Source organism: Drosophila busckii, chromosome X, assembly GCF_011750605.1.
Source record: "Drosophila busckii strain San Diego stock center, stock number 13000-0081.31 chromosome X, ASM1175060v1, whole genome shotgun sequence".
Classification (NCBI taxonomy): Eukaryota; Metazoa; Arthropoda; class Insecta; order Diptera; family Drosophilidae; genus Drosophila; species Drosophila busckii.
In genome coordinates, this window is record NC_046608.1 from 15488155 (window position 1) to 15510953 (window position 22799).

The following is a 22799-nucleotide window of genomic DNA, read 5'->3' on the forward strand; positions in this document are numbered from 1 at the left end:
TTGAAGCTAAATCGATGAAAAACTGGCTACAAATAGCCAAGAGTAAAAAAAAAAAGCTATCGACACCAAAAATACACAGCTTTTTCAGCTCCCGCTTATTGAATTGCAGTAATAACTAACTAACCTTGTGCTTCTATTTATTTGCATCTTCAATAATATTTACGAATACATAGCCAACATGTAAATGTTTGGTGCAGCTTATAGCAATTTAAAATATGTAAGCTGAGTCCACCTAAAATGGCAACACTGCTTGTGAGCGCGAGTTCGAGCTTCGGTGTGAGCAGTGCAACAACATGCTATGTGCGACGGCATGATTTTAAATGTCGATAACGATATATCGCTTTTCAAATTGTGATTTAATTTTTATTCTAGGTGCGACTTAATAGAATATTTTGGTTGCTTTTAGCGAAATTTTTTGTTTTTAGTGGATAATTTGCTAATTGCTATTCACACTGAGAAAAATATCGCTCTACCAAATTTAAAATCTGACTCGCCAAAATGATTTTGCTGCTGTATTTCTTAAATTTAGTTGCTAGTCATAAACTAAGTAGCTCTGTTAGGCATTTGCTTGAAATATACATTAAATTATTATTTATAAAAAGAATTGATTGGCATCTTTCGGAACCGAGCGATTGATGAGTAGTTCAATCGAACTTATCCTGAACGATTCGATACATCGCTAGCCAACACTAGTCGTGTGCCATTGTTTTGTTGTTGTTGTTGTGGTTAAGGGCTCCGGCTGCTCTAAAAACAAAGTATAGTGCGTGTTGTGGGTGCGAGCGCCACCCAAAAAGGACGAGCAATTGTTTGTTGTTGCTGTTGTGGTTGCGGCTGCGGTTGTTGTTATGTGCTTAAGGCTCCAGTGGCTCTAACTGTCAGCCAGGTGGAATGATAATGGCGAGGGCAGTGTGTGGCGGCTGTCCTTCAGCCAAAACCAGCAGAAATCTATTGATTTTTAACAATACCGCATACAGACGCACGCCTAAGCTAGCGCACGCATGTGAATGATGAATCTTTGCAAACTGCGTGTTTCTCGTATATGTGTGCAAGCATAACGCAATTGATTCAAATTCGGATTCGGAGAAAATAGAAAACAGCTAAGCACAGCCACCGGCTATGCTGTGATACAGTGCACAAACGCTATAAGCGAAAAACAGTGAAATATATACACGCACAGACTAGTGTGGCTAAGTGTGCGCCATTTGAAGGCCAAGTTTACGTGCGTCAAATTGTACGGGTTAATTGCATTGATTTTTGCCTACAACTTCAGCAGTAGCAGCAGCAGCAGCAACAACAACAACACCAGCGACGACAACAACAACAACAGCAAAATCGTTTGCATGCTGCATTTCAAGTGATTCATTGGCACAATCACATTTAATTAGTTATTAGGTCATCAAGGTGTGCCCACCCCCCCATCTGTTTATCTTACCGCAGGCATTTTGAAGTGTATAGCATGTTAGCCAAGCTTAACAACAACAACAGCAGCAACAACAACAACACTGGCTGTTGAGTAGTGCAGTAGCTAAGGCTGCATAAGAAGCAAGCATAACGATGAATTCGTGCAGTGACAGCAGCAATGACTCCATGGCCATGGAGCCGAACGCCAATCCAACGGAACTACACATGAATTTTGCTGGCAGCGCCACAGGCAAGAACGTTGCTGTGTCCGCTTCGCAGGAGCGCTATGTGTGGGAGATGCGTACGCGTAGTCCCAATGTAACGCCAGCCAGCACAGTGCTAAATTCACCGGATCTGAATGCCGAGCTGCAGTATGCGCCCATGCATCAGCATCAGCCTTTTGAGCAGCAGCTGCCCGGCTATCTGGGCACACAGCAGCCGCCGAACTATTACTATCAGCGACCGCATCCGCATCAGATACGCGTGGGACGCAGTCCCGGCAGCAGCCAATTCGAGCCGGAGGTGAGTAACGTGCGTCAACAAGAGACAGACCTTTTGGTTAGTTACTAGTGTATGCTTTGTTTGCAGGGCCTAGCCAGTCCCGGCTCACCAACGGATGTGGGCAAAGCGGATGGGCATTGCCTGCGCGATGGCGAGATTGTTGTCTTTGATGACATCGACACCAATTGGATGAACAAACCCGCGACTACAACTGCGCTCGATCGTCAAAGCAATGAGGATGTGCTGAAAGTAACCAAAATGATTGGACAGCTGCCCATAGCCGAGTACGAGGGCTCGCCGCGTCGTTTTGGCAATCAGTCAGCCGGCGCTGGACCAGTCAAGCCCGCTAGCTACAACGCCAAGCGTGCGCCGGGATTTCCGCAGCGCGTCTCGCCAAGCACAGCGCAGCGTCTGGAGAACAACAATGTGCTGGGCAGCAAAGCGTCCATGGGCAATCTGATTGATCTAATTGATCATGAGGGCACGCCCACTAAAACAGCAGCCAAAGTGCCCACGTTCGACTATCTGTATGAATTCTCAGAGACGCGCAAAGTGCTCGAAGAGTTCTTCAAAGCGAACCCAGACGATGATGAGAAACACTTTACTGACTATACCACAGAGAGCGGCGATGATGTGGCAAGCGCTGTAAGTTGCCAACGACAAAACGATTAAAAATTGTTAAACTTATTAATTCTGCTTTCAGGACTTGCCGCCGCGCGTTGGCGTCTGCAACGTGGATAAACATATCGAGCAGGCGTACATTGGCCAGCGTCTGGCTAGAATACCCAAAGATGAGCTCTACATGGTGCATCGATCGCCTCGCAAACAGTCCAGCGAGCGCATTCCGTATGCCGAGCACAACGACATTGAGCTATATATCGATTCGAATAGTCGCAGCAGCGGTGAGCTGGCCGACACCGAGCTGGAGGCGAATCTGCGACGTCATTCGCGCAACTTTACTTTATCGCCGGAGACAACCGATTACGATTCGAACTGTGGCGACTTGGACAGCTTGTCCAATGACATCAACTGTGCGACAACGGACTATGGCAAGCTCTACACAAGCATGCCCGTGCTGGAGGATGGACTCAGCAGTGGTCATGCCTCCGATACGGAGAACAATGTGTCTGTCATATGCGACAAGCAGCTGCAGCAGCAGCCACAACAGTCGCCACAGCTTATCGAGGAGCATGAACACAATGGCAATAGCGATGGCGAGCGGCTGGAGAATGAATACAACAGCGCCAGTCTGGCTACAGCTACCACCTGTGCCTCGCCCTCCCGCACACCTTCACCCATGCCGCCACAGGCACGTGCCACAACGCCAGCAGAAGCAGCAGCGGCGGCGGCGGCATCGCCTTCGCCACAGCCACAAGTACAGCTTGTCATTGACGCAACAGCAGCAGCGCTAACTGATAGCGACCACTACGGTCCCGTTTATGCGGCAGCGGCGGCGGTGGCAGCGGCAACGGCCACGCTCAACAGCAAGCCAACGTCATCGGCGATTGGCGCATCGTCGCCAGTTGAAATACAGGAGGCAATGAAAGAGATACGCACAGCGCTGCAGCGCGCCAAGACACAACCGGATAAGCTCAAATATAGTGATGATGGCATGTTGCCTGCAGATCCAGACTCGCCTGTTTGGGTGCCGCGCAAGCCAACGGCAACGCCACATCGCGCCGAAGACGATGAAGCCGATACTGATCTGGAAACAGATCGCTTGCTGGGCCAGCAGGATTTCTTTGGCGAACAGGTGCGCGCCTACAAATTCCAATGCCCAAGACTTTAGCTAACTCGCATTTCATTTCACTTCATTTCAGCTTACGGCTGCGGATAGCAATGCCAATGGCTTGACCAACGATACGGCCAGCAATCTCAATGGCAGCGACAATAACAGCAATCCCAAGCCGCAGGCTTACTCAACGGCCACCATACGCCAGGGCATTGGCACCTCACTGACGCCCAATTCGCCGGACATTTGTCAAATTGTGGGCAATGCCGATGTCTCGATCAGCTCGCCCGACAAGCTGCAGTACACCAAGAGTCCCACGGGCTCAATTAAGTCCCTCAAGGATGCCACCAACAGCGATAAGAAAGCCAAAACACGCAATAAAGAAGGTAAGCTCTTCATGTTTATGATATCAATGGTTGTACTATATACTTATGCGTGTGTGTATGTGTGTGTGTGTCTTTGTTTATCTATAACCGCCCCCCAATTTTATTGTGCTCTGATCTGTGTGTGTGTGTTTTTAACTCTACTCTCAAACTCAAACTGTATCTCTGATATTTTGTTTCTTTGTCGTGTACGCTGCGTATTGAAATTTTCATTTACATATATATGTGTTTGATGGTTTATCATGCCTGCCATGTAAGTGAATGTGCCTCACTGTCACTATCTCTATAATCCCACACCTTCCTAGCCCCCCACCCCACCCACAAACTTGTAGTCTCTCTAACGGAGCTGTGAATGAATCAACTTAACTTAATTAAATTGAAATTCATATTAACAATAATACATTAATCGAATTATTTAGCTCAATAAATTAATGAATAAACTCAACATAAATAATAAATAAATGATTCGAAGCTATTTGTTATGCAGTTGTGATTCATAAATGATTTAAATTGATTTAAACATAATTTTTTAAATTACACAAATTTGCTGTCTATCAATTAATTAAACATTATAGCAAAGAATAAGAAACTTTATTTAAAATGCGAAATTGATTCACAAATCATTCATTCACTCACAGCTCTGTAAACTGTATAAACATTGGTTGAACTAATTGTAACTCTGTTTAAACTATTATTAAACGTAGATACGCACTATTTAATTTTTCAATCCAATTACAATTTTCGAATACATTTTTAAATACCTTTCGACACTACTCAGGTCTCTTGGAACCCAAAGTGCTGATAGAGGGTGTGCTCTTCCGAGCTCGCTACTTGGGCTCGACGCAGCTCGTCTGCGAGGGTCAGCCCACGAAATCGACGCGCATGATGCAGGCCGAGGAGGCGGTCTCACGCATTAAGGTATGTTTAAGTGTTAGCTAGCCAGGCTAGGCTTGGATGCAGCTAGAGATACCCAGCTGAGCAGCTTGTTCTAACAATTGCGTCTATCGCTTTTTCCATTTCTCTTAACCTTTAATTCAAACATAATACCCATGCTGCGACTCCTTTAGGCTTTGGTAAGCAACCTACATAGACTTTTGTTGTTTAAACGTATAATTATAGTAAATGCCATGAGCAACTATTTTAATTTATTTATTTATGCTTGCCCACAGGCGCCGGAGGGCGAGAGTCAGCCCAGCACGGAGGTGGATCTGTTCATATCCACCGAGAAGATAATGGTGCTCAATACGGATCTCAAAGAGATTATGATGGATCATGCGCTGCGCACCATTTCCTACATAGCCGACATTGGGGATCTGGTGGTGCTCATGGCGCGTCGTCGCTTCGTGCCCAACAGCGTGGGCGTCGTCGTCGATACGCTCTCCTGCAATGCCACCGCCGGCGACAGCATAGAGAGCGAGGCGCTGAAAGAAAAAGAGAACAACGGTAGCGGCAATAACAAGGAGAGTGGCGGCGGCTCGTCCAACAACAAACTGAATCGCACACCCAAAATGATTTGCCATGTGTTTGAGAGCGATGAGGCGCAGTTTATAGCGCAGTCCATTGGTCAGGCATTCCAGGTGGCCTACATGGAGTTCCTCAAAGCGAATGGCATTGAGAACGAGAATCTGGCCAAGGAAATGGACTACCAGGAGGTGCTCAACAGCCAGGAGATATTCGGCGATGAGCTCGAAATCTTTGCCAAGAAGGAGCTGCAAAAGGAGGTTGTGGTGCCCAAGGCCAAGGGCGAAATACTCGGTGTCGTTATTGTCGAGAGCGGCTGGGGCTCCATGCTGCCCACTGTGGTCATTGCCAATCTCATGTCCGGCGGTGCAGCAGCGCGCTGTGGCCAACTTAACATTGGTGACCAGCTCATTGCCATCAATGGCATGAGCCTGGTCGGCTTGCCGCTGTCCACCTGCCAGAGCTACATACGCAATGCCAAAAATCAAACTGCCGTCAAGTTCACCGTTGTGCCCTGTCCGCCTGTGGTTGAGGTCAAAATACTGCGACCCAAGGCGCTCTTCCAGCTTGGATTCAGCGTTCAAAATGGCGTGGTAAGCAAAATAGGAATATATTCAATTTATTTAACATATCGAAATCGAATAATTGACATCGAAAGTTCGATTTTAATACAAAACAAAACAAATTTAAATTGTTTTCGTATTCTGAGTTGTATCGAAAAATCAAATTTTCGGCATCGAAAGTCGTAATTGTATAAATTAAAATTATTTAACACTTAGAAAACGAGTGATTGACATGGAAAGTACAATTTTTATAACAAATACCAAATTTAAATTAGTTTCGTGGTCGGACTTGTATCGAATTTTCGACATCTAAATCATGTCTAAAATTTAAATGTTAATTTAACTCGACTTCGAATGCAACATACGATAGTTTAGCTAAATTTTAGCTATACATTAAATCTATGTCTGTTTATCCTTTCAGATCTGTAGTCTGCTGCGTGGCGGCATTGCTGAGCGTGGAGGAGTGCGCGTTGGCCATCGCATCATTGAGATTAATAATCAGAGCGTTGTGGCTGTGCCACATGACACGATTGTCAAGCTATTGTCCTCATCTGTGGGTGAAGTGAGTAAATCGATTTATGCCCAAACAATTTGTACTAATTTATTTGTTATGCAGATTTTAATGAAGACCATGCCCACATCTATGTTTCGTTTGCTCACCGGCCAGGAGACGCCAATTTATATCTAACAAAATATTAACTTTAGTCTTATACAACAAATGCTCACAGCAATATTCAAACACCAATACCATTTTACCACTTGGCACACACTTAAAGTTCTGTCTATGGCTTAAATACTACTGATCCTCATGCATGCAGGTCCGTCCGTCCGTCCGTCCATCCGTACGGACAGTTGATGGATGGTTGCGCACCTCAAATACCAAATACTTAATAACTTTTTTGAAATTAAACTATCCATACTCAAACTTAACCTAACCTAAGCTAAGCTAAGCTTAAGCCTAAGCTAATGCTAAGCACTCAAGGCAGTTTTGCTTGATTTACTTAAATCACTTCACGCTTCTGTTTGCTTATTCCCTGCTGCTGCGAAAAGAGTCAGTAACTATATAATGATTTCCTTATATAGCTACTTGCTTTTCTTGCTGCTCTATATACATGAATAAGACTGAATTTTATGTTTTGTGTATTGGCCAGAGCGTAACAGCTAAACAGAAAGACAGAGAAAGAGAGATACTTTGTATCTCTGTGTGAGAGAAAGAGCGCGTTGTATACTTTATAAGATAAATTTAAATTAAAATTTGAATTCGTTAAACAGCTTAGGATTTTATATTTCTAATAATGTGCTAATAATACTTATTTACTTATTAATTTCATTAACTACATTTATAATTTTTAACATGCCAAAACCAAAAACAAAAAAAAAGCAACAAATTCCTTAAGCTTACGTTGAATTTTCTTTTGTACTTTGTATTATTATTAATTTGTATTGTTAACATAGCGCATAGAGCAAAACGTAAATAAATTTTTAAAAAATGCATTTAATTAAATTTGTCCGAGTAGCATACGATCGTGAAATATTATTAATTATGGAACAAACAATAAGCAATTGCAACAAATTAGCAGCAACAACAACAGTAATATAAAGAACAATAAATTGTGCTTTCAGTCATTAATTAGGCAATGATGCAATAAATTAAACATATGGTGTATTAACAAAATATAAAGAGAGCTTATTTTTGCTAAGTATGAACAAATGCAGCATGTACATATGTATGTATGTAATTAATTAATTGGATGTAATGAACATAAACAAATCTTAAAGACACCGCCAGGCAGCATGTTGATTAATTTAAGTATGCGCAAGTTCATATTTATACACACACAAAGAAAAAAATGCATATATGTATATAATATATATATATGCATATCAAATAAACATCTAACGGGAATGGCATTATTTTTGCTAGCATTAAACACACACACACACACAAAGCCAACGCCGAGCAAGCTTAATTTCAAATACATATTGTATTGTATGTAATACTTAAAATAAAATACATAAATATAATTTTAATTGTATTACAAGCGCATTGCTATGCGACTAAGATAATTATTAACTACAAATACTAATTGTATACTAATAATAATTTATTTAATACCACACACAGACACTCACACATACACAACAGTTTCGAGTGAGTACACATACTATGAAAATATATTTCTAATTCGAAAACATTTCAAAATTGCCATTCAGCTGAAGCGCAGCTTACTTTTGCTAATATACATACATATTACATACAATACCATTTACAAATTATATTCATCTTAAATCTACAAAAAAAAAAAATGCAAACGTTCATTCTGTAACTCGGCTAGTAACATTTAAATACATGCATACAAAATACATTAAAATTATTAACTAATTCGAAGTTTGTGTGTCTTTTTTTTATTGGGCGGAAACTTATTATAAATATTCTTGGGCTTATTATCTTCATCGTTTAAAGATAACGCCAACGATGATGAAATTTGTTTATGAAACAAACTTCTGGAAAAGTATTTCATTTTAGAGTTTTTAATTCGATTTTTAAGATATTGAGTATACAATATTCTAAAAATTTCTAGAGCTATACAAAAACATTGAAGGAATTAAACAGTTGGAAACGAAGTTGCTATAACAATTATTACGAGTTTCAAAATAATTAACAGTTCGCTTTTAGTAGGAATCACGTAAAACTTTTGGTTCTGCATATTTTTCAAATTGTGTATTGGATATGCAATATATTGGAATCTGCTACAAATAGTTCGAACATTTAAGTAAATCTTAAATCCACGTCAGTTATTTGGCAAAATGCACGCAATTCATTTATTATGTTTCATCATTAAAAGCTATGTACAAACATATGCGTGAGATCGAAATTTCTCCGCTTGCACTACAACAATAACAAACAGCAGCAAAATCAGTGACGAAAAGCGTTGGAAGCATGTTTACGCTGCTTACTCTCACCTGCGCTCTCTTTCGCTCTCTTAGTGCACACATACGGGAAGTTTCCAGTGCGAGCCAATCAGAATATGCTTTCTCACGGGCCACGGCGCGCCAATCAGCGCTGCAGCAGACACTGACGTGGTCGACACGTCAGAGCATAAACAACGCGTTCGAATAAATAGCCGGGCGTTGCAGAGAGCCTCAACAGTTTCAATACAGACAGCAAAGCAAAAGAACGTATAGTGCACAAAGAAAACTGCTTATAGTTAAATTAAGCAAATTACGCGAAATCTAAATTAATATCAATCAACAAACGTGATCAAATACAAATATTTTTTTTTATAAACAAACTGTGACTGTGAAAACTGTATAACTATAGTATTTATTTATCAAATCAATTTAGTATAATTGATCAAAGCCAAAAAGACAAGCAACACAACAAAAGTGATAAATAGTTGTTTGTGTTTTGTACAAAATAGAGTTTAAGTTACCAAAAGTAAGTATTCAAAAAACAGTTGCTAGAACAATCGATATATTCTCGAATCTCGCAACACTATTGAAAAGTTAGCACTGACGTGTACTCTTGACAGTGTTGCATATGTGTGTGTGTGTCAGTGTTGTCAAGACAGCTTTTTCCCGACAAACAAAATATGTTTATATATTCAGGTTTATCATGCAAATTTAGCAATCTGTTCGCCAAGGCTAGTAAAACAAAAGAGCACTTAAGAAAATATATACATTAGTTGATCCAAAAATTATACGTTGGGCCTTGGAGTTGAATTAAACTAAAATATTTAATTTTGTTTTTGGCCTTTTACCCACCAAAAGTAGCCTTTTTTGCTTCATCAAAGTTGGCAGCACTGATGCGTGTGTGTGTGTGTGTGTGTGTAGAAAGCGCCGGCACAGAACAAGCAAAATAGTCTACGTTTTTCTCATTTACTTTTCCAAACGTCAATAGAGTAGTCACTAAAAAAGTAACTCGTGTGGAAATAATAAAACTCCAAATTGTAAGTTCGTTTAACTAAGTGCAAGTCAGTTCAAAGAGCATAAATAATAAGAGTGCAATGGAGATTAAGTAAAAATATTCAATGATAAGCACAATGCACGCGGTGTCGCCATGTTGGCAATTCTTTGTACAAATATTCAGTTGTTAAAATTGTGTGTAAAGTAGCCTAAAGCACGTGTCATTTAAGCATTTGTTAGTTCTGCAGATATATACTACACGTAAATACATCTGCCGGCCTGCGATATGTATATCTAAATGATTAATATGCAATTTGCAATGCTCAAAAATACGTCACAGTTGCGTTGACCTTAATATACACACACACACACACATATAGATGTGACGTTGCAATTATTAACGGCATGTGTTTATATGCTTGAACATATTTTATGCTTATTAGCATAACATATTTTATTAGCTATTAGCAACAAAGTTCATTCACTTGCAGCCAGCCGGCTGCTATAGCGCGTCATTTGCATATTCCTCTCTTTCTCTCTCAGTCCCAAGAGAACACTGTGAGCTCTCTTTACAGCTGTTGGAATTATTTTTGCCAGCATTTAACTTGTAATAATTTTCAATTAAATATTTTATTTAAACAATTGCAAAAGTCAATGCAAGACGCACACCCACACATACATACATACGCGAGATCAAGCAGACACACTCTCATACATATACAGTTACAATAACGCGCCTGCGCTGGCTTTATCGGTGTCTGTGCTGCTTTTGTTTGTATTAGCGCGAGTCTCTGGCAATCAGTTTTGTACACGTCATTTAAAACGGATATACCCCTTGGGCACAAACACACAGACACAGTTGGCGTTAAAGTACACGTCAGTAGAGTATTCAGACACCTACATGGTGTTTGCTATTGTTTTCTCTTTGGGTTAACAGAAAAGTAAACGAAAAACTAAAACACATCTGTGCAAATTACTTTTAAGTGCCGGCAGAGTTGCAGCTACTACTACGCCCACGCCTCAACTTTCACCACACACACATACAAACGTATGCATGTGTGATAACTGTGTATTTATTACACATTCATTGAGTATGCAAAACGCGTTCTGATGACAAAGATAGAAATTTCGACTTATAGTATAATTGTAGAGGGAAAACCTGTTTTTCTTACACGGTCATGAACAATCAAAGAAAGAGAGTGCGAGAGATAGCCCGGCAACAATTTTCTAAGTGTGCGTGTGAGATGAGAGTAAGAGAGTGACAGAAAGAACCAGAAAATTGTTACCACGTATACAAAGCATTTCAATGGGGCTGCGGCCAATGCTGGCGTAGCAGCAACGTCGGTCAATGTCAGTGAGAGAGTGAGAGAGACCGCGCAAGTGAGAGAAAGCAGCAAAGAGACTGGAATCAAAAGTTAAGCTGTGAGCTTAGAAGTGCGGGCAGATTGAACAGTTTTTAAACGGCTAGCCAACGAACCAGACGTGTTGCCTTGCCGCTCTCTTTCCTCTGTGTATTAACACAGGTGTGTGTGTGTGTGTGCGTGTAGTAATATATAGTTAATCTTTTGTTATTTTGCCTTGGGTACTAACACAGTTGACATATTTACAATGTCTTAAATGAACGTGAGCTATAAATTATTTAATTATGCTGACTAGATCTTCAATGCGAAAGTAGCACACCATAATAACGGTATTACCTGTTGACGGTGGCAACGTCAGCGGTTTTTTTTTCGGCTGTTCTCACTCTCTTTCTGACTGCCTCTCAGTGTGTGTGCGTGTTGGTGTTGACGTGTACAAATTCTAAGCTTAGCTTATGTTTTACTACAAACCTTGAACGTGTTTCTAATTTTGTTTTTTTTCTTTTCTTGTTTCATTGCAGTATTTTTTGTTTGGTGCGATAAGGAAGAGCATTTAACCAAAAAGTAAATTTATAGAAGCTTCAACATGAAGTTATTCGTTTTACTGGCTGTTGTGGCCTTTGTTGGCCTCTCACTTGGTGAGGAAAAGAAGGAAAAGGATAAGGAGCTGGGCACCGTTATTGGCATCGATCTGGGCACCACATACTCATGGTAAGTAAAAACTCGCTTGTTGTTGCTGCTCTCATTCGTATTTATATATTTATTAACAATTTATATTTATTTACATGCATTTTGCAGCGTTGGCGTTTACAAGAACGGACGTGTTGAGATCATTGCCAACGATCAGGGTAATCGTATTACGCCCTCGTACGTGGCCTTCACAGCTGATGGCGAGCGTCTGATTGGTGATGCCGCTAAGAATCAGTTGACCACAAATCCAGAGAACACAGTCTTCGATGCCAAGCGTCTGATTGGTCGCGAATGGTCTGACACAAATGTCCAGCACGATATCAAGTTCTTCCCCTTCAAGGTGGTCGAGAAGAATTCCAAGCCACACATTAGCGTCGATACATCGCAGGGCGCCAAGGTCTTCGCACCTGAGGAGATCTCCGCCATGGTCTTGGGCAAGATGAAGGAAACCGCCGAAGCCTATCTGGGCAAGAAAGTCACCCACGCTGTTGTTACTGTGCCCGCCTACTTTAACGATGCCCAGCGTCAGGCAACCAAGGATGCCGGTGTCATTGCTGGTCTGCAGGTGATGCGCATCATCAACGAACCCACTGCCGCTGCCATTGCTTACGGTCTGGACAAGAAGGAGGGCGAGAAGAATGTGCTTGTGTTCGATTTGGGCGGCGGCACCTTCGATGTCTCCCTGCTGACCATTGATAACGGCGTCTTCGAGGTCGTGGCCACCAACGGTGACACTCACTTGGGCGGTGAAGATTTCGATCAGCGCGTCATGGATCACTTCATCAAGCTGTACAAGAAGAAGAAGGGCAAGGATATTCGCAAGGACAACCGTGCTGTGCAGAAGCTGCGTCGTGAGGTCGAGAAGGCAAAGCGTGCTCTGTCTGGTTCCCATCAAGTGCGCATTGAAATCGAATCGTTCTTCGAGGGTGATGACTTCTCTGAGACTCTGACCCGTGCCAAGTTCGAGGAGCTTAACTTGGATCTCTTCCGCTCGACTCTGAAGCCTGTGCAGAAGGTCTTGGAGGATGCTGACATGAACAAGAAGGATGTGCATGAGATTGTGCTCGTCGGTGGCTCTACTCGTATCCCCAAGGTGCAGCAGCTGGTCAAGGACTTCTTCGGTGGCAAGGAACCATCTCGCGGCATTAACCCTGATGAAGCTGTTGCCTACGGTGCTGCCGTCCAAGCTGGTGTGCTCTCCGGCGAACAAGATACCGATGCCATCGTTCTGCTCGATGTCAACCCACTGACCATGGGCATTGAGACCGTCGGCGGTGTGATGACCAAACTGATTCCACGCAACACTGTCATTCCCACAAAGAAGTCGCAGGTGTTTTCCACTGCCTCCGACAATCAGCACACTGTCACCATTCAGGTGTACGAGGGCGAGCGTCCCATGACCAAGGACAATCACTTGTTGGGCAAATTCGATCTGACGGGCATTCCACCAGCACCACGTGGCATTCCCCAGATTGAGGTTTCATTCGAGATCGATGCCAACGGCATTCTGCAGGTCAGCGCCGAGGATAAGGGCACCGGCAACAAGGAAAAGATTGTGATCACCAACGACCAGAACCGCCTGACACCCGAGGATATCGATCGCATGATCCACGATGCTGAGAAGTTCGCCGATGAGGACAAGAAGCTGAAGGAGCGCGTCGAGTCGCGCAACGAGCTGGAATCGTACGCTTACAGTCTGAAGAACCAGATCGGCGACAAGGAGAAGCTGGGCGCCAAGCTGAGCGACGATGAGAAGACCAAGCTGGAGTCGGCCATCGATGAGTCGATCAAGTGGCTGGAATCGAACCAGGATGCCGATCCCGAGGAATACAAGAAGCAGAAGAAGGACCTCGAGGCCATCGTTCAGCCAGTGATTGCTAAGCTGTACCAGGGCACCGGAGGTGTTCCACCCACAGAGGGCGCTGATGCCGGCGATGATCTCAAGGACGAGCTGTAAAGCGGTCGTTTGTGATCAGGACGGAGCGGAGCGTACGATTGATTATATAGTTTTGGCAGTAGCATTAAATCAGACTGATTAAACAATTATTAAACAAACAGCAAGAGCAACAAAGCATCCTCCCCACTTATATAAAAAGATCGTAACCTCGACAGGCAGAAACAAAACAATTGTCAACATCATCATGACAGCAAACCAATCGCCACACCCTGTATGCTAGCACCCATTACTTTTATCTTTTATTTTTACCTTTTGTTTTTTTTTTTTGCCTGCTTGCTTGCTTTATTAATTATAATTTATGTTTTTAATTTCTTATCAGCTGACTTCGAATCTACAGAGTCTAAAATGTTGTATAGAGCTCAGCAGTTTGTTACAGCGTATTTAAATAATCATTAGCGCTCACGCTTTGCGCATTTGCAGTATTTGAATTTTTTATTACTATTACGCTTATTGTTGAGCACTTTCCAAAAAAAATAAATAGAAACAAAGTTCGTAAAGTAAAGTCGGCTATGAGACACATTTCACATATTAATAAAAGAAGAAATTCAAAAAAATCATCTATTGCAAATACAAGATTGGGATAAGATACTAGAGTACGGCCAAAACAAAAAAATAGATTTGATAAGTGTGAAAGCGAAGGAATAAACCACAAATAACCAAATAAAACATATGTTAATGGATTCTTCGATTTTACGAAGAACCTTATAATTTATTTAAAATAAAAATAAAGAAAAAAAATGAAAAAAAAAATTAAATATAAATTTTTTTCTATTTATGCGTGGGGGTTCAGTTGTGGGCACCAGAAATCAATTACCATATGTACATGTAAAAAATTTAATTTTGCTTTTATTTGTTTAAATTTTGGTTGATTTTTCTCACTTTTTAAATCCTGTTTTTTTTCTTTTTTTTTTTTTTTGAATAATGCTCTGGCCGTGAATTTTCATTTCCTTGCACATTCACGTGTTTTTCTCTTTTTGGTTTTCATTGCGTTTTTAAAACTGAGATGATTTTCGATTTCAATATTCTCTACAATGTTGTTGTATTACTTATACGGCATTATTAGACTAAGCTTAAATACATTAAAAAAATACATGAAATATTGTTTCTTCCTCTACTACTTGTTATCTGTTTTTCACTTCTCATTTCTTTTTGTATTTAAATATATGTATATATATATGTGTATAAATAAGCTAACGATATATTTATATTGTTTATTGTGTACACATGTGTAATTTGTAATTCATAATGCACGCATACAAATTTATTTAGTATACGCACTCTCAGCTATTAAAATGCAAGATCGACTGAAAATATTATCGTTTCGCTTCGGGATTCTCCTTGGCTCGAGCTCTCCTTGCCCCCTGACTCTCTCCCTCTCTCTGTCTCTCTCTCCAATGCAATTCCAGTTACATTCCATTTGTTTCTACCTTACCACAAGGTGTGTGTGTGTGTGTTTTAGTGTGTGGGTGTGGGGATAAGGTGTGTTTAGTAGTCGGATCAACGGCATTTGAACACTAATGTTTTTGAAATCCAAGCTCAGCTTAGTTAGCCGCTGCGCTTAGTAAACAAAATGCAAAGTTTAAATTGAATTGAATTTCATCAAGGCCTGCCACTTGAACCAGCTAGTTGTTAGTATGTGTGTGTGTATGTGTATGTATCTGTGTCTGAATGTAGCTGCACTCTCCTTAACAGCGTGTTGGTCCGGTCTATGTTTTATATATATTTTAACTGTGTAGTTGTTTTGTGTTTGTTTGTTTGTTTTTTTTTTTATAATTTTTGTTTGTTTGTTATAACGGCTTCTCTTCAGCACAAATTGTTTGATTTTATTCTTTAGATGCGCTTTTGAACTGAACTTTCGATGGCATTATTCTCAGGGTCTTCGTCCTTAGGTGGCTGGCCTCGTTGCTGCCCATTTGGGAATTGGCCAGGCCATATATATGGTTTGTGGATTGTGGATATATATATATAGAGAGAAGAAATCGCACATCGTGGGGCAGTGAGTGTGTTGACAGAATTCGGTATTTTGATAATGAAGTTTTTGCCAGTAGTTGGGAAATTCGCCATCAAGAGCGCGCGCGTATAATAAAGATACAAAGAAAGGTAGACACAATTTAAGAGAGAAGAAACATAAAAAGAAAAACACACTCAATTGGTAAGCAGGTATTAACATATGGAATAGGTCAGCGAAACCAGGATATATGTAAATAAATTTTGAATACAATTTCAATTAAATATGCCAATATAAGAGCTTACAGAATTTTCGCCATATCGAGGTTTCACCTTTAACAGATTTTATCTCTATATAATAGTGTTATAACTTGGACAATGCCAATGAATATATGATAAATTATAAGAATATATGTACATATGCATGGTCGCCGAACTTTCCAATCCAAACTGTTGTTCTGTTTATCTGTGTGCTAACTAAAGTAAAGTAGAGTCGCCAATTTAAATGCATGTGTGTGTGTGTGTGTGCGATTATGTTGTGCAGCATTTATTTGGTAGTTAATAAACAAAAAAAGAATAATTAAAACCCAACCAAAAGCGAAGCATAAGTAAATTTGTGCTTTGTTTATTTATCAAAAAATCTTTAACATTCGCATGGCAACTGAATTTAAACGTGTGTGCGTGAGGATGTGTGTGTGTGTGTGTTAGTGAAAGTAGGTTAGGGCGTTCAAGCGGATGCAATATATATGTAGCAGTCAGCTTTTGTCAAGCAGCAGCGCCATGTCATAATAAAAGTAACGGTGTGTGGGTTCGTGTGTATGTATGTGTGAGTGAGTGAAATGGCGTTAGTAAGTAGCAGATAGTTTATTTTAGCGCGTGCTTATTACAACAACAATAACAGTTATGATAGAGCTATTATTCAGCCTCGGCCTCGGGATCGGGACGACTTAGGATCTCCTGGCAAAGAGCAATGTAGTCCTAGATTCAAAAGTTGTTGCATACATCACACGCAATTAAAAGTGATAGTATGCCGTATAGCGTAGAAAAGAGAGAGATAGATATATATTGGTATTTCAGAGTTTGTAAATAAAATAAAAAAGCTACACAAAGACACATAGGCAGCAAAAATAAGGAAAATAGAACACGCATAGGAACAACAGTTATATCCATCGATTACAATGATAATACATACGCAATACACAGCTGGAGACCGAGGAGGAGACACACACACACACACACGCACACATTATTGTGCGTGGGTGCGTACACACATCGAATGATGAAATTGTAGTAGTATGAGTATGATGCGAACACACAGAGAATATGGCAACATAGTGTTCAAGAACAAGCGTAACAATGTTGTATTAAAAAATACATAGAGTAAATATCTATATATGTGTATTGGTAACTGTGTATGTGTATGTGTGTGTGCGCGTGTGTATTGTAATTTGTGGTGTGCAGCACAGAGAGCATTGACATGGACCAAAATGATAGACATACGGCTTGGTTTTGTTTTCAAATTGTATTAAATATTAGTTGTGTTTTTTTGATTTTATTTTTAGTTATTGTTGCTATTACGTTTTGTTTAACTTCATCGTTACTTGCATTTGCTTTAAATTAATTAGTATTAAGTTATACATATCAAACTTATCAACGTTTCTCTCTTTACATTGATTGCATTAAATGTTTTATAATTAGATTAATGCTAGATCGTCTTAAAATTGGTTTTCTATTTAATTACTAAAGACAAAAATATATTTATATATTATATAATTTTATATATCTCACCTCAATAGTCAGCATGATTCTTATATATGTGCAATAATAATTGCCAATTTATATTTTGGACCCTTAAAAACTAAACCTGTTACGCTTAAAATAAAGCACTAAATAATATTAAGTTTATACACGACGAAAAGAAAATCTCTCAAGTGTATAAAAGTACAGTAGACGCTCGACAATTGTAGTTAGAGTATAACAGTATAACAGTAAATAATAAACTTATTACTGCGCTGCCAATTAACGAGCCTCTGCTGCTGCTCAGCTCATGCAACACATACATACACACACAAACTGCTGCTACATGAAGAAATTCTCTACGTTTGACTATATACTATATGCATGGTATATACGATATATAACTCTGACTCTAAACATTTATGAATATGAATGTGTGGTGGAAAAGCAGAGAGCGTTTTGCATTTCCAACATTTAAAACTTTCTTGTGGCTCTTAAAGTTTAGTTTTATGTGTTTTGCACTATATAAATTGTTTATAATTTGTTTACAAATATATATTGTATTGTATATATATATATATAAATAACTATGTTTGTTTTTGTTTTGCATGTATATAAAACCAATTGTTGGCTGTTTATCCTTGTTGCTGTTGCTGCTGCTGCACTCAGTTGCTCTCAACTTCAAATCATTCTGTATTTCGATATAAGATGTATGTGGGCGTGTTATGCAGGTTATTGATCTTGCTATATGAGATGCTTATACTTAAGGCAGTAGAAGGAGGCAATACACTGGCATTGTTATTGTATGTATGTATGTCTCTGTTTCAGTTAATACACGTCGCGCTCTCATCCTTTGCAAAATGTGCTTAAATTATTTGTAAACTCAACATTTAGCAACATTTAGTGCGTTTGCTTGTGGCTCACAAGGTCGAATTCGATTGATTTTGTATTATCACAATACATACGACGCATTGCTGCTGCTTGGTTTGGTTTTGGCCTGGCTTATGGCTTTTGGCTTTTGCCGTTTGCATGCTGCGATTCTGTAAATTGAGATGTGTGTGCTTTTGACATGTTGTGGGTGTTTTGTGTGTATTTGTGTCTGTCTATGGCTGGATGCGGATGCGGATGTGAAGGAGCTGCCAGCTGATGGTCCAAATATAATTGTTGCAGGATTTGTTTGTTGCCTTAATCGGATTACGTTGCAAGAGCTTCAGTTGTGTGTATAAGCAGCTTATATATGTATATATAATTTAATATGTACAATAGTTTGAATAGGCATTGTTCTTTATCATAATTGGAAGTACCATGTTTCGGCTAAGACGCTCTCTCTCTCCTCTATCGCTTTAAATCTAGCTCGCTCATATGTTATATCGCCAACAGCTTTCTACGTCCTGAATGCTTGTTTTTTTTTTTTTTAAGTATTGTTTGTGTATTGCAAGCAACATAAAAAGCATTATGTGCATACTAAATTAAAATTACAAGCATAATTTATGTTTAAGGCAGTATGTTTAGATCCTTAAAATAAAATGTGGGTGTATAGGCGAGTGACATATTTAAATTCATACGTTAACAAAAGTTTGGTATTGGTGAGAGCTTCATGATCGATAAACACAACAAAGGTCGATAAATGCATTGATTGTTGGGATTTTTCTGTGTGTGTGTGTGTGAGTGCTGCTTGTGTGTATATGCATGTTTGTGTTGGTGTTGGTGGCTTCAAAGCAAAATTCTTGTCTTTTCTTTTATAATATTCTCTACTACTTGTTTCACTTTACTAGGAATTATTTTCTTTTCTTTTGAATTTGTTGTTTTTGTTTTGTTTTTTTTTGTAATATAAACGCAGTTGTGTTTTGTTTTATATTGTATTTTTTTCTTCTTTTTTTAAGTTTATTTTTTTTATAAATGATTCTTTTGCTTGTGGCGCTCAAAACCTCACTGCTGTTGATAACGGTCTCTATCTGTCGGTTTTCTTCAGTTGAAACTATGTCTCTTGTTTCTTTGAAATCATATATATATATATGCAATGTTATGTTGTCGTTTTTTTTGTTTATGTGTGTGTGTGCATGTGTGTGTGTGTGTGTGTATGTTTTGTTTTTTCGTGAATTAGTTTTTCTATACAGAAGGTTTATTTTGTTTATTAATTGCAGTTGAATGATCGATAATCATGACAACATTCGACAGTTTTATCGATATTCAAGCACACACATGGAAAGAATGGAAGACACAAATAGGGAAAGCACATCAAAGTTAACAACAATATACACACACACACACACATATATAACAAACCACATGTGCATATATATAGATATTTATGTTTAGTTTCAGTTTGGTTCAGAGTTCAGATTCAAGTTAGAATTGGTTGTCGTTCAAAAAGAGATGACCATTAGGTATATTGTGTTGAGTATTGGTTGTTTGTTTGTTTGTTTGGTTGGTTGGTTGGTGGTGGTGGTGGTGGTGTTGGTTGTATAAGAGGGGAAGAAACAAATAAAAAAATATATATAGATATAGGTACACATATATATATGCTTAGTTTGACGATTTGTTTATATGATTATCTTCTTATGTTTTGTTGTTTTCGTTTAGTGATTGTAATTTTAGTCCATAAAAAAATTGTTAATAAAAAAATTTCATTTTAAATTTACCGCTCGTAGTGGCATTTTGAAATTGGCTGCTGCCTGCAGCTGAATTTGATAAGCTAAGCTGTGAATTTTAAAGCCGTACAGACTGTTTACAAGAGTCATATTCATAAGTGTAGAGAAAAATGATTCCGCAACGACGTGGACGAACGGGCAGGTACATGAAATAAATAATAAACAATAGATTAGTCAATTTTATGGCATCGAAGTAAACAAATATCTATATATACAAGTTTTATGACGACCCTATATGGTCGAGTGCAATTCTAGTTTAGATTTCTGCTTCAAAAATAAACAATATCCAAAATATCTCTACGTTAATGCTAAAATTAATACGCACCGTGGAACAAATTGATTAGTAGGACGTTTAGGGCGGTATTCGGGATGCACCATGAAGAGCATATGTGGAAATCCAGTGCCAAAATAAGCGCCATCGGTGTGATGATGACGAGATGATTTTGGTGTATAAACATCAATGCATTTGGGGCAATAGGTCTTCACCATTGCCTCGCCGGGAATATCAGACAGACCTGCAATATGCAATGCAAACAACAATCACACACAAGTCGTTTTGTTATTAAAGAATTCCTTTCATTTCATCGATTGTACGCTGTGTACATACCCAAAGGCAACATGGGCTGGCTCTCACAGTAGACACGTGGACAATGTCCAAAATCGCCAGTTTGATATTTCTCAATCATTTGAGCAATGCCACGATTTGTAAGTATATATCTAGCATGTATGAGGCCGTACAGCATCTCGGCTGCCTGTTCGGTCATATCCGATTGCAATGGGTTGTCCTCTAGCTCATCTTCTGTAAGCAGGCGGACATATGTTAATCAAAATGTTGAAATTAATGTGTGAGTGTGTATGGGTCTAAACATTTACCAGGCTCCAGATCCAATATCATGTCTAAGGCCTGACGATAGTTGGGCACCTGCTCATTTAAGCCAGTTAAATTGAACTTGTCCTGTATGTAATCTTCATCAACCTGAACATAAAATGAAACGTTAATATATCTTTAGACGTTCAAGTACAGTTTGTACTGAAAATCGATTGGGCATTTTTACAATTCAAAAGCTAATGTGCTGTTCATTGCAACGAGCAGACACTGTATGTATGTATATGTACATATATTCACATATGTATGTATATGTTATACATACGAGGGCTGGCCTGTTGGCAGCCACTGTGGCATGCTGATGTTGCACTTAGGTAATGATTTCGGATCGTAGGATTTGCTTACCTCGCAAAAGAACTCATTGCCGCGAAGTCCGCAGAACCAGGTGACCCAGGAGACTTCCTCGGAGCTGCTCATTTTGCTGATGATGATGATGAGCGAAAAAGAAAACAAAAAAATGCACAAAAATAAATTAAAAAAAAGTGTTTAAATTTACTGCACAAACACAAACACACGCAGCAGACAGACACACACGCATGGAAGTGTTTTTTTTTTTTTCTTCACGCTGCTGCGTTAATATGAGCACCTACATTAAGGGAATTATTTTGCGTAATTTGTTGAATTAATTGTTGAAAAAAACCATAGAAATTGGCGTTCGATTGGCGCGGTTGTTCAGTTAGTGCAAGGGGGGGAAAATAAGCGGGCACGCACACAGACACACACACACGCACGCGAAACTCTTTAAGCAACGTATGTATGTATGCACATAAGAAACACACACAACAAGAGGTATGTAAACGAATCGAATTTGTCCACGAGTTTACCGCCTCTTAACGAATTTCTAAACAAATATTTTGCCAGCTATCTTTAGCTATTTTTGTGCTTTACTTGCTGCACAGTTTACTGTAATTAAACTATTTCTTTTGTTGTTTTTTTCCAACGCACACTCGATTGAACGGAAATTTGTACGCGTATTTTGACAAGCGCTCGCTTATACAAAATGTGCCGAGCAGCAAGAAGAAGAAACACAGCAGCGAAGAAATTCAGTAAAAAAAGAGACACTGAGCGCAGTGAAATTTTGTAGTGCTAATGCCCGTGTGGAAATTGAGCACTCTCCAGCTCTCGTTTTCCAACAATATTGTTAACGTTTTTTATTCGATTCACTGCAATCACTGTCATGTTTTAAATATTTGAGTTTTTTATGCATCAAATATGATACAATATCATACATAATTCACTAGGAAGTTGCAGCAAATGTTCCAACAGGGCCTTAAGCAACAGCGCGCTTGGCGTAGCGGCACGACAGACACACATACACACACATATACACACGCACGCTCATATACCGTATTAGATGAATTTTGCATTGGGGCTGTGCAGCGGCATTGCATGTGGAATGCGTGCGGTTACCGCATAATTTCCGCTTGCCTTGGCACTTACCTTAATTTTCGCACAATTTTAAAAACACTTTTACTAATTAAAGCACTTTTTCGATGCGAAAATTTGACAAGCGAGTTGTCTTCTTTTTTTTTTATATTTTAATCACTGCCTGGATGACAGTGTGTAGGTTTTCACGCCGAAACAGTACTGTAGTGCCACTGTTATATCATTTGGGCATGCACCAAG

The 22799-nt window shown here is 39.5% G+C and overlaps 3 protein-coding genes across 14 annotated transcripts; 2 read left to right on the top strand and 1 right to left on the bottom strand.

The window, feature by feature from the left end:
- Nucleotides 1–702: 702 nt before the first annotated feature.
- LOC108606942 lies at nt 703–7281 on the top strand. 5 transcript variants are annotated; one of them, XM_017997495.1, is made up of 10 exons: nt 703–760; nt 1438–1932; nt 1990–2547; nt 2606–3655; nt 3723–4020; nt 4796–4935; nt 5085–5090; nt 5187–6071; nt 6463–6603; nt 6658–7281. In XM_017997495.1, exons 2-10 carry the CDS (start codon nt 1555–1557, stop codon nt 6727–6729), a joined length of 3528 nt encoding a protein of 1175 aa, XP_017852984.1. In that variant the 5' UTR covers nt 703–760; nt 1438–1554; the 3' UTR covers nt 6730–7281. The 5 variants fall into 5 exon arrangements, with proteins under 5 accessions (XP_017852984.1, XP_017852983.1, XP_017852986.1 ...); XM_017997494.2 differs by lacking the exon at nt 703–760 and having other exon boundaries at nt 780–1932; XM_017997497.2 differs by lacking the exon at nt 703–760 and having other exon boundaries at nt 780–1923.
- A 2101-nt stretch (nt 7282–9382) lies between these two features.
- On the top strand, nt 9383–14062 carry LOC108606235 (endoplasmic reticulum chaperone BiP). Of its 3 annotated transcripts, none has more exons than XM_017996168.1 (3): nt 9383–9480; nt 11827–12016; nt 12104–14062. In XM_017996168.1, the coding sequence occupies exons 2-3, from the start codon at nt 11892–11894 to the stop codon at nt 13950–13952; spliced, it is 1974 nt and encodes a 657-aa protein (XP_017851657.1). In that variant the 5' UTR covers nt 9383–9480; nt 11827–11891; the 3' UTR covers nt 13953–14062. The 3 variants fall into 3 exon arrangements, with proteins under 3 accessions (XP_017851657.1, XP_017851658.1, XP_017851659.1); XM_017996169.1 differs by lacking the exon at nt 9383–9480 and adding an exon at nt 9911–9991; XM_017996170.1 differs by lacking the exon at nt 9383–9480 and adding an exon at nt 11419–11470.
- Nucleotides 14063–14821: 759 nt separating this feature from the next.
- On the bottom strand, nt 14822–22743 carry LOC108606236 (casein kinase II subunit beta). Of its 6 annotated transcripts, none has more exons than XM_017996173.1 (7): nt 22614–22743; nt 21519–21594; nt 21161–21263; nt 20895–21083; nt 20613–20802; nt 20279–20360; nt 14822–15857 (listed from the first exon to the last, which is right to left on the bottom strand). In XM_017996173.1, the coding sequence occupies exons 2-7, from the start codon at nt 21588–21590 to the stop codon at nt 15783–15785; spliced, it is 711 nt and encodes a 236-aa protein (XP_017851662.1). In that variant the 5' UTR covers nt 21591–21594; nt 22614–22743; the 3' UTR covers nt 14822–15782. The 6 variants fall into 6 exon arrangements, with proteins under 6 accessions (XP_017851662.1, XP_017851660.1, XP_017851661.1 ...); XM_017996171.1 differs by having other exon boundaries at nt 20895–21086; nt 22614–22736; XM_017996172.1 differs by lacking the exon at nt 22614–22743 and adding an exon at nt 21764–22145 and having other exon boundaries at nt 20895–21086.
- Between the last annotated feature and the right edge of the window lie 56 nt (nt 22744–22799).